The sequence below is a fragment of the Sinocyclocheilus anshuiensis genome, unplaced genomic scaffold (genome assembly GCF_001515605.1).
Source record: "Sinocyclocheilus anshuiensis isolate Anshui unplaced genomic scaffold, SAMN03320099.WGS_v1.1 scaffold326, whole genome shotgun sequence".
NCBI classification, from domain to species: domain Eukaryota; kingdom Metazoa; phylum Chordata; class Actinopteri; order Cypriniformes; family Cyprinidae; genus Sinocyclocheilus; species Sinocyclocheilus anshuiensis.
The window spans coordinates 1274481-1285396 of NW_015546098.1; the positions used below are offsets into that span (position 1 = coordinate 1274481).

Genomic DNA, 10916 nt, shown 5'->3' on the forward strand with positions numbered 1-10916 from the left:
CAGAAGTTTTTGGAAAACTTTGTTATACTTTGGACACTTTTGGAAAGTTTCCAGAAATTCACTGGACGATTTCTGACCCTTTGCAGCCCTACTTGCCATTGTAATGAAATTGGGATCACAATCTTGCCAATCAAGTTCGGAAGCATATACATATATACATACTGTATATATATATATATATATATATATATATATATACATGCATGTATGTGTATTTATATAGGCATAATCAATATACACAGTACACATGCATATATTATGTAAACAAAATCTTTTATTTTGGATGCGATTCCTTTTTTCACAGCACTATTTTAAATAGCTATATGGTTTTAGTTTTTTTTTTTTAACCAAATAATTAGACTCGTTCAACTGGACTCACAGCGTGATCTCGTGAACTCGATGCTCCTCATTAGCCCGACAAGCCCTGGCTGTCTGTTTGGGAAGGAGACCCATGAAAGAATGCAAAGCATAGAGACCCTTACATAACATCTATTTGCGCCTGTAATGAGTGACATTGCAATTTATGTTCGCGAGGAACTGGGCAGACATCTGGGTGGCCCAAAGCGCAGCATGCGTCCAAATGAGTCGCTCCTGAGATGATGAAACGCGACAGACTCGAGTGCGAGATGTTGAGAGCGTTTCCATTTGCGCATCGGATCATTCGGAATCCGTATGAAAGCAAACGTGATGTTGCATAAGAATCCAGCGGTTAGGGTTAGACTGTATGTGACATTTAATGACATGCAATCCTCTGAAATCACCAGCCAGTTCATTAGATGATGCGCATGCATGGTGCACAGCATCTCCAGGAGAACATCGCGCATCTCCAGACGTGCATAATACATATTTAAGGAGCTCTGTCTGCCTGTGCATCCATTGGCTAGCTGGAGGTTCCACTGGGTCCTGTGATTGGCCATACTTAATGATCCTTGGCTTGTCATTTGCCCCTGTAATTTACTATAAATATTGCATGCAGGCGGAAAAGCTGCTGATAAGTTTGAAATAGCTTAGTCCTGGGTGAGACGTGTGTGTGCGGAGAAGTATATAGGCCTGTTTCCTGGGCTGATATTTTCTCATCACTTATTAGGAATGCTTCTCTCCTGGATTCGGATGGGTCGGAATGGTCTCAGTCGGATATTCACCATGTAGATGTTTCTACAGAGGACTATTACGCAAAGAATGTTTTGCGCTAAACTGAAGGATCTGAAGATTGCGGGTGAATGCCCGTTTTCTATGGTCGTGGGAAACGAGGAACCCGCGGACTTTGAGGAAAGCGCTGCGGTGAATGCTGTGCCAGTATCCAGAGAGGTGCAGGGCAATCTCACCAACATTCTGCCCAGACGCAAAATAAGCCGGAGCAAAGTTAATCTGCATTCACTGGGCGAGAGCATCCGAAAGCTGGTGTGCCCGGAGGTAAACTCATATGTCTGATGCGTCTAATTCACCCGATGATGTGTTTGCATCAAATTCGTATACATTGCATTGGAAAATCTGTTTTATATCTGCGTTATGCCCAGTGTGCGCATGCAATGCGCGCAAATGGAATTTTGTAACTGAGAGAAATGCGCAAGACAGACAAACGACTGTTATTAATTACAATACCAAAAACACACGCTATGCTATATTCAATGCATTTTCTGTTTCTTATAGTTCGACAAATTACGAAATGCATTGATCAGAGTTATGAAACAGCAGATAGACACGAGCTGGTAAGATGTTCTTTTTCATTACAATACGTTGTCTTACATCTATTAGGGTTTATAATATAGTCCCTTTATCTCAGTCCTTTTATCTCTGATTTGCATGCCGTTTGAATTTTGTGCACATTCTTATGACAGTATATAACAATTGTATTGCATCAGTATTTTTCCACATTGTTTTCTATATTACAAATATTTCCAATTATATAGCATATAATGTCTGTGTGAATTATTATATTGCATTAGATTTTATTAGATTATATTATTATTGCATAGGCCTATATGTTTGTTTCCTATAGTTCAAACTCACGTTCAGAAGTGTTCTAATGTTGTGTTAATTTACTGACTGCGCTTTAATATAAGTGTCCATATATTAGCCCTGCAGCATGCAGTTCTGATGTATCTCAGATATTGGACAATGCTGAACAATTAGAAGATGTCATGAGAAACTACTCCCTGAAAACAGGTAAGAAGAGCCATTAAAAATGCGTGTATATATATATATGTGTGACCCTGGAGCACAAAAGCAGTGTTAAGTCGCTGGGGTATATTTGTAGCAATAGCCAACAATACATTGTATGGGTCAAAATTATAGATTTTTCTTTTATGCCAAAAATCATTAGGATATTAAGTAAAGATCATGTTCCATGAAGATATTTAGTAAATTTCCTACCGTAAATATATCAGAACTTAATTTTTGATTAGTTAGATGCATTGCTAAGAACTTAATTTGAACAACTTTAAAGATGATTTTCTCAATATTTCCATTTTTTTGCTCCCTCAGATTCCAGATTTTCAAATAGTTGTATCTCAGCCAGGCTGCAATATAACAAAGAGTGAAAAATTGAAGGGGGTCTGAATACTTTCCGTACCCACTGTAATCTTAGTATTCATGTGAATTGTGCTGATTGAATCCCAGAAATCCCCATGGATACGCTAAAGACTTCTCTGGGTCTGGAGGTGTTTCGGGACTGTTATGAGGAGGACGGTTATATTCTTCGTGTGGTGGGGGGAGCTCTCCACGATTTTCTCAACAGCTTCAATGTTCTCCTAAAGCAGAGCACGCCGCCCACCCCAGAGGTTCAGCGCTACATCCAGCAAGCCTCCATACTCTGCCTGGACAAGGATCTGGGACTCCTGACCGTCTATTTCTTCAATCCCCTCCCCACCACCGAGCTCTTCTTCTCGGGGATCATCCAGGCGGCGGCGTGCTGGCTCTACTGCACACGGGTGGAGGTCAGAATGGACGTTGGGGGTAAAGACAGCGGTGCTCTTCAGGCCAATCATCAGCCCCATCTGCTGTACTCAGTGTTCGTAAGAGACGGCAAGAGCCTCACGCCGAGCCCCATGAGGACACACTCGTCTGGAGACATTCCCCTCTCGCTGCTCTACTCCACTTTTCCCTTCCACGTTCTCTTGGATCAGGATATGGGCCTGATGCAGATCGGAGACGGTTTGAGGAGGAGGCTCGGCCGATGCAGAGACGGGCAAAGGAGGCCCGTTTTCCTCGAGCACTTTGCCATTGTTTCACCTGAGATACGAGCCAGCTTCCAGGATATTTTAACCATGCTAAACACCCAGTTTGTGCTTCGGGTCAAACAGCATGGAGCGAGCTCTGCCGACAGCCCTGGAAAGGTATTTTTGGTTTTACAGTCGCTCGCTTTGCCCTCGCGGATGCCCTACGTATTGAAATGCTGATTTTAACGACGGGCCACCTGTTACACGTGAAACTGCTTAAATTTTAAAACGTCAAGCTTATTGCACCGAGTGAGGAAAAAACATCTAAGTTTGCAGCTTCGAATGCGTTCGTATGCTGGTTTGCATTGGAAATGTGAACTTCTGAAGGTCTGTGTGTCATTTTATCACACCCACATCAAAGAGAAACAGGAATCAAAGATTGCCTTGGGTTTCCTGTTGATTAGACAATTAAAAAGCGCAACACGATTCAACTAATCAGTGCGAGTAATTAGTAGGATTTTTCCTCATAGGTTTTATCTTCGTGCTGATCTGAGTTCTTACGAGGTGGTTGAAGGGATTTTTTTAATGGCAAATGGTTGCAGATGATCAGTATAATAAGGGCAATGCAATAAAGCCCTGTACCGAGCATGACGGCACGTGGAAGGCCACTCAAAGCCTCTATTAATGAGATCGAGCCTTATGCTCAGACGAAAGGAATGACCTCTAGATTCATTTACGAAACATACAGCACACACAATATACACTGATGGTACAGAGACATTTGTAGGAGTTTGTGCATCCATATGGTTCATGTAATGTTTAGTCTTATGTGCTTTCCTTTTTCTACACGTGTCCTTATATGAAGTTTTTCTACAGACCAGATCTGTTCGTTTGATATAGTCACACTCAATTCATTTAGTTTCACCCCAATATAGTGTAAATTTTAGTAATGTCCAAGCTAAGTGCATATCAAATACCTTGGAGCAAGATATGAAAGAAATTATATTATATTCAAACTGATCTCATTAGAAAACTTTTTGGTGAATTGGTGGCGAATTTGTATGAATTCATACAACTACTTTCGTACGAAAATGTATGAAAGTAATTGTATGTAAGCAGAATTAGTTATCAGAATTGGAATATGAATATTGCTGCTGTAGATGTAAAACTATGATAATTTCATCTTGGAAAAAAGGTGATATTTCTGTTTGTTTGAAAATTGGTTTCAGTTTCTCTATTGTCATTGTTTTAGTAATAAATATATTGGAAAACACTGTGCATCAGGTGACTAAAATTGGTGCAGAAATCTTAATATTATATACGGTTTGAAATAAAGAAAATCCGAGAAGAAAGATGGGAAACGAAACGATTTCTTTTGTATGAAAATGCACAATATTTTTTAGAAAAATGAAGGTCCACCAGTAACCAAACATCTAAACATCTAAACCAAACCTTCAGCGAGGCATCAGCAGATTGTATGAAAATGTATGAAAGAGACTGTATGAAATTTGCCAAAATGTAAAATAGTTACAAACTGCTATGTGAGTGTTGATTATATATATATATATATATATATATATATATATACAGCTCTGGAAAAAAATTAAGAGACCACTCAGAAATTCTCAGTTTCTCTAGTTTAGTGGTTTTCATTTGTTGTGATTGAAAATCATGGTTATTCCACCAAATATTGATTTCTTAACTCTGCTGAAATAAAAAAATTGGTATTGTGTTGCCTAAAAATTAATATAAACATGTCTGAAAACATGGTATCTTGGCATCCAGTTGTCATTTCATGCTCTAAATGACAACATTTATATTTAAAATTGGGAAGAGATGTCATCAGAATAAAACAAAAAATGATGTTTTACTCAAACGCTTAACTGTAAATCCAGAGAAACTGAGAATTTTCAAGTGGTCTCTTAATATATATTTTTTCCCGACATTGGTCACATTTATAACAAACTAGTCCAAAACTCTGAATTAATTCCCACTCTCCCAACCCTCTCATTGTAGCACATGGACCTGAAGGGCCAGATGATCTTCATGTCAGAAATGAGTGCTCTGCTCTTCCTCGGCTCTCCGTGTGTAGATAAGCTGGAGGAGTTGACAGGCCGCGGACTCTACCTCTCTGACATCCCCATCCACAATGCACTACGAGATGTTGTTCTGGTCGGGGAGCAAACCAAGGCCCAGGATGGACTGAAAAAGCGTCTGAGTAAAGCCAAAGCCGCCCTGGAACAGGCCCACCAGGCCCTGGAAGAGGAAAAGCGGCGAACGGTAGAGCTGCTCTTCACGATATTCCCAGGGAACGTCGCTCAGCGTTTGTGGCAGGGGCTTCCAGTGCAGGCAAAAAAGTTCGATCATGTCACGGTGCTGTTCTCAGATATCGTGGGCTTCACTGCGATCTGCTCGCGATGCACGCCCATGCAGGTGGTGAACATGCTCAGTGAGCTCTACACTCGGTTTGATCACCACTGCGGTGAGCTGGATGTGTATAAGGTGGGTGATATTAGCTGCTCACGACTGATAAGTGTTAAGCCTGTCACAATAATCAATATATCGACTTATCGCGCAATATATGTACATGACCTCAATAATTTTTGGTGACGCATTTGTCAGGAAAAAAGATGATTATGAGCACTTTTGTGTAAGTTGTGGCTTTACTTTACTCTGGCATTACATCCCTCTGATCAGCATGCGGTACATTATATTAATATAATTAAAAATATTTTTGGAAAATTAAAGTTTCTTACAAACTTAATGAAATATAATCGTATATGGGTATTGGAGAAATGACAATTAGCTTCAAGCTATACATGAGAATTAATGAGATTACTTCTGCTTGAATGTCACTATCAATCACTAGAATTTTGTGTGGAAGATACATAGTTACAACTTCTGTGGGGCGTGAAGAAAAAGCAATGTATCTAGTAGTTTAACTAATTACTGTTGCCAGAAAGTAACAAGTACAGTAACAACATTACTTTTGAAATGAGTAACTAGTAATGAGTAATATATTACATTCTTTGAGTAACTAGCCCAACACTGCGAATAGTGTAGTTTTTGGTATAGTGCACTAAAAATGCTGTCTTCCTTTTTAGGTCTTGCAGCTTCAAAATAGCAAAAAAGGGTGAATAAATTGGGCCTTTTTTCACAGATTGAAAAATGTGACCCTGCAGCACAAAAGCAGTCTTAAGTCACTGGGGTATATTTGTAGCAATAGCCAACAATACATTGTATGGGTCAAAATTATCCATTTTTCTTTTATGACAAAAATCATTAGGATATTAAGTAAAGATCATGTTCCATGAAGATATTTTGTAAGTTTCCTACCGTAAATATATCAAAACTTAATTTTTGATTAGTAATATGCATTGCTAAGAACTTCATTTGAACAACTTTAAAGATGATTTTCTCAATATTTAGATTTTTTTGCACCCTCAGATTCCAGATTTTCAAATAGTTGTATCTCAGACAAATATTGTCCTATCCTAACAAACCATACATCAATGGAATGCTTATTTATTCAGCGTTCATGTGATAAATAAATCTCAATTTCAAAAAATTGACCCTTATGACTGGTTCAGTGCTCCAGGGTCACAAATATGCTGCTTTAACTTTATTTTAGGGCCCTTGGGATTTTATACTGATCAATCTTTAAACCAAACAATAATTAATTTAATCAATTTTGACATGCAGGCTCGTAAACTGCTGGGAGGTTCGCTAATGTAATCTGAAGCAGAATATCCCATACACATGGGAAAGACATGGGGAGGTAAAGTTTAGCGTAGTGTCTGGCTTTGCTTACATTCTTACAGACAGCTATATCCTAAAATAGATTCCCCTCTTGTCTCCTCCCAACATATCTCAATGTGTATCTCCATACTGGATGTGCAAAAACGGCATTAATGTCTCTCGAGCTATCTAGATGTACCATTTTGTTAAAGTAAAGTTAGATTGTTATAGCTGGTTTTATGATTTTCGATGCTCATCATGTCGTAACAAACTGATGATGCGTTTTTTGTTCTCAGAATTACATAAAAAGTCAGTTAACCATAGTGCGTGAATGGAAATGCACTGGTGAGCTTTTAATAACCATGCAAAAAAAAAGAAAAATTAATATAATAATTATTAAACATCCTTAATTATTACATAATGAATCGTAATTGTTGTGGAAATGCAGAACTGTTCTAGTAATCGTTTTCGGCAATTCAGAATATTACGGCACGATCCTTGAATCTACCCAGAGGTGTGTAATGAAATATTTAGCACTCTGCTCTCGTAACCTTTCATGTGTCCTCATTTGTGCATTCAAGGTGGAAACCATTGGCGATGCGTACTGTGTAGCTGGAGGCTTGCACAAAGAGAGTCCGACTCATGCTGAACAGATTGCTTTCATGGCTCTGAAGATGATGGACTTGTCTGATGAAGTCACGACTCCCATGGGAGAGGTTATCAAGGTTAGCGTTTCTTAATTCTGTTACAGCATGAATATGAACAAATCACTTAATTTTGAACACTTATTTAATTTTCTCACATTTCTCATGCAAACCTTTGCTAGAGACAAAATAATGCAACTGCTTCAACAAGATTGGTGGTTAGTAAAATAAGAAAGTCTGCATTTAAAAGCAAAGCGTGACTCATTTACACAGAATGCTTGTATATTTTTGTGCAAACACACACTACACTACACGTTACTACACTACACTCTACACTAAGTCTACACTAATCGATTTTTTTCTTAACAATGCAATTGTTCGAATTATAATTATAATATGAATACCGCTGCTTTAGATGCAAAACTATGATAATTTTATATAACAAACATTCATCTTGGAGAAAGGTCGTATTTATGTTTGTTTGAAGATTGAGTTTGATCTTCTGTATTATCATTGTTTTAATACATTTGCATTTAGTCATTTAGCAGACGCTTTTATTCAAATGAGGACAATGGAAGCAATCAAAATCAACAAAATGCAATGATATGCAAGTGTTCTCATCTCAGTTAGCTTAACGCAGTACACATAGCAAGGTTTTTTAAAATCATATAATAAAAAGAAAACGGATAGAATAGGAAAAATAAATAGTGTTCTAAATAGTGTTAGAAGCCTTTTTTTTTGCTTTTGTTAGTTGTATAATAAATAAAAAGAAAACAAATAGAATACAAAAAGATTAGAGAAGCTAGTGTTCTTTTTTTTTTTAAAGAATACAAGCAGTAAATAAATAGAGTGCAAGTCTAAAAGGGACAAGATTGTTTTTGTGTGTAAAGAATAGAATTAGAATAGAGAGTGCTAGAGTTAGAGGGTCAAATAAAGATGCAAGATATATTTAATAACAAATATATTGGAAAGCAGAGGCATCAAGGGGCTACAATGGGCGCAGAATTGTTAATATTACATATGGTTTGAAATAAAGAATTTAAAAATCTCTTTTTTTTAAGGGAGTCTTTGCTTTGTTTTATTCTCAGATGCGTATCGGGATCCACTCTGGCTCGGTTTTGGGCGGCGTGGTCGGTGTTAAAATGCCCCGCTACTGTCTCTTTGGCAATAACGTCACATTGGCCAACAAGTTTGAGTCTTGTAGCCTGCCGAGAAAGATTAACGTCAGTCCCACCACGTACAGGTATAAACACAGACATGGCTGCCAAGTACTTCTTGGCAAGTGTGATTGACTAAAGGTTTTTTATTATTTGAATCAACATAGTTCTAATTCTCTTACACAGTTTTGAATTTTAAGTGAGAGTAAATTCAGTTTTACACACTGACAGCGAGGCATCAGCAGATTGTATGAAAAAGACTGTACGAAACTTGCCAAAATGTAAAATAGTTACAAACTGCTATGCGAGTGTTGATTATATGCAATATATACAGCTCTGGAAAAAAATTGAGGCCACTTGAAAATTCTCACTTTCTCTGTTTGAGTGTTTTTCATTCATTATGATTTAAAATCATGGTTATTCCACCAAATATTGATTTCTTAACTCTGCTGATGTTAGAAAATTGGTATGGTGTCGCCTAAAAATTAATATAAACATGTCTGAAAACATGGTATCTTGGCATCCAGTTGGCATTTCATGCTTTTACATTTATATTTAAAATTAGGAAGAAATGTCATCAGAATAAAACAAAAAATGAAGCTTTACTCAAACGCTTAACTGTAAATCCAGAGAAACTGAGAAGTGGTCTCTTAATGTATATTTTTTCCTGACATTGGTCACATTTATAACAAACTAGTCCAAAACTCTGAATTAATTCCCTTTTTTTTTTTTGTCGTGTATTGTACAATAAGGTGTGAGTAAAAGCAACAGCATTTATTTGACGTAAACAAAGAACAGGAGCATTCCACCGAATGTATCTGTGTTTCAAGAATAACACATGAAGATCTGCCTTATTAAATCATATCTGGCTGAGCCAAGTATATTTGTCATACTCCACAGACAGCTTTACTGTGTACCTGCATGTGGCTTTCAGGACGATGAGTTACTTCTCTCTCATTTCAGATTGTTAAAAGATCGTCCAGAGTTCATTCTCATCCCCCGGACGAGAGAGGATCTTCCGCTCAACTTTCCCACCAACATCCCTGGAGTTTGTTACTTTCTGCAGGCTCACGATCAGAGGACGAGTGCTGCTTCCAGATGCTGTGCTACATGAACCGTGAAAGCGTAAAACCTGGAAACAGTGGGCTAACACTGCGTATCGTTTTAGTTGAGCCAGAGTTTATCATGTTGCCAAAAAGCTGTCAAATAACACTATCGTAGAAGGGTTTCAGTGTGCACAGTTTTTGTCCACAGTAGTCCTGAGATTTAGTTTTGGCAGAACCTCTTTTGTTTTAATATTTTGTTTATTTTGACGTCCTGACTGTATACCAAAAATCTAAAATGCAAAGAATGTCAAACACGTGACTATTATTTTAATAGAGTAAACCATTTATTGTCTATAAGGATATAAGGCTCTGAGTAGAGCACATGTCATTGTAGTGCACTACACAGCAAAGATTCACCTCGGCAGAGCCCGACCAAGTAAACATTGTGACTTTTTTTTGTATTGTAATAGATCTGTAATAAACATGCTTTACTCAAGGTTTGGTTTAATCTCAATGTTTCAATGCGACCTGCTCTTTTCATCAAGAGAGTGAAAGAGAGACCACAAAGAGAGCGCTTAACACTGGTCTTAATGTTGTATTAACATAATGTTGTTAAACAAAACAGGGGTTATGTGTGGTTTCATATAGAGGTATATCAGAAGTACAATACTAAAATGCTATGCTAAAAAAAGCTAAACCTGTCTGCGCTTAAAATACCACAACCATCGTGAATTATGTTGCTCCACTATATTCATCACTGCATATTATCAAAGATAAAATTCGTATATATATATATATATATATATATATATATATATATATGTGTGTGTGTATATATATATATATATATATATATATATAAACTGTATATATACAGTATCAGTCAAAAATTTTTGAACAGTAAAAGATAAATGCTGTTCTTCTGAACTTTCTATTCATAATAATAAATGCTTTTGAGCAGCAAATCAGCATATTAGAATGATTTCTGAAGATCATGTGACACTGAAGACTGGAGTAATGATGCTGAAAATACAGCTGCACATCACAGAAATAAATTACAGTTTAACAGATATTCACATAGAAAGCACTTATTTAAATTTTTTTTAATATTTCACAATATTACTGCTTTTGCTGTATTTCTGATCAAATAAATGCAGGCTTGGTGAACAGAAG

The 10916-nt window shown here is 37.2% G+C and overlaps 1 protein-coding gene across 1 annotated transcript; it reads left to right on the forward strand.

Annotated features, from left to right (window-relative positions):
* Nucleotides 1–1015: 1015 nt before the first annotated feature.
* Nucleotides 1016–10079, forward strand: LOC107700279 (guanylate cyclase soluble subunit alpha-3-like). Its single transcript, XM_016501885.1, has 8 exons — nucleotides 1016–1413; nucleotides 1651–1709; nucleotides 2078–2166; nucleotides 2620–3335; nucleotides 5175–5660; nucleotides 7478–7621; nucleotides 8629–8783; nucleotides 9661–10079. Exons 1-8 carry the CDS (start codon nucleotides 1150–1152, stop codon nucleotides 9809–9811), a joined length of 2064 nt encoding a protein of 687 aa, XP_016357371.1. The 5' UTR covers nucleotides 1016–1149; the 3' UTR covers nucleotides 9812–10079.
* The last annotated feature ends 837 nt before the right edge of the window (nucleotides 10080–10916 follow it).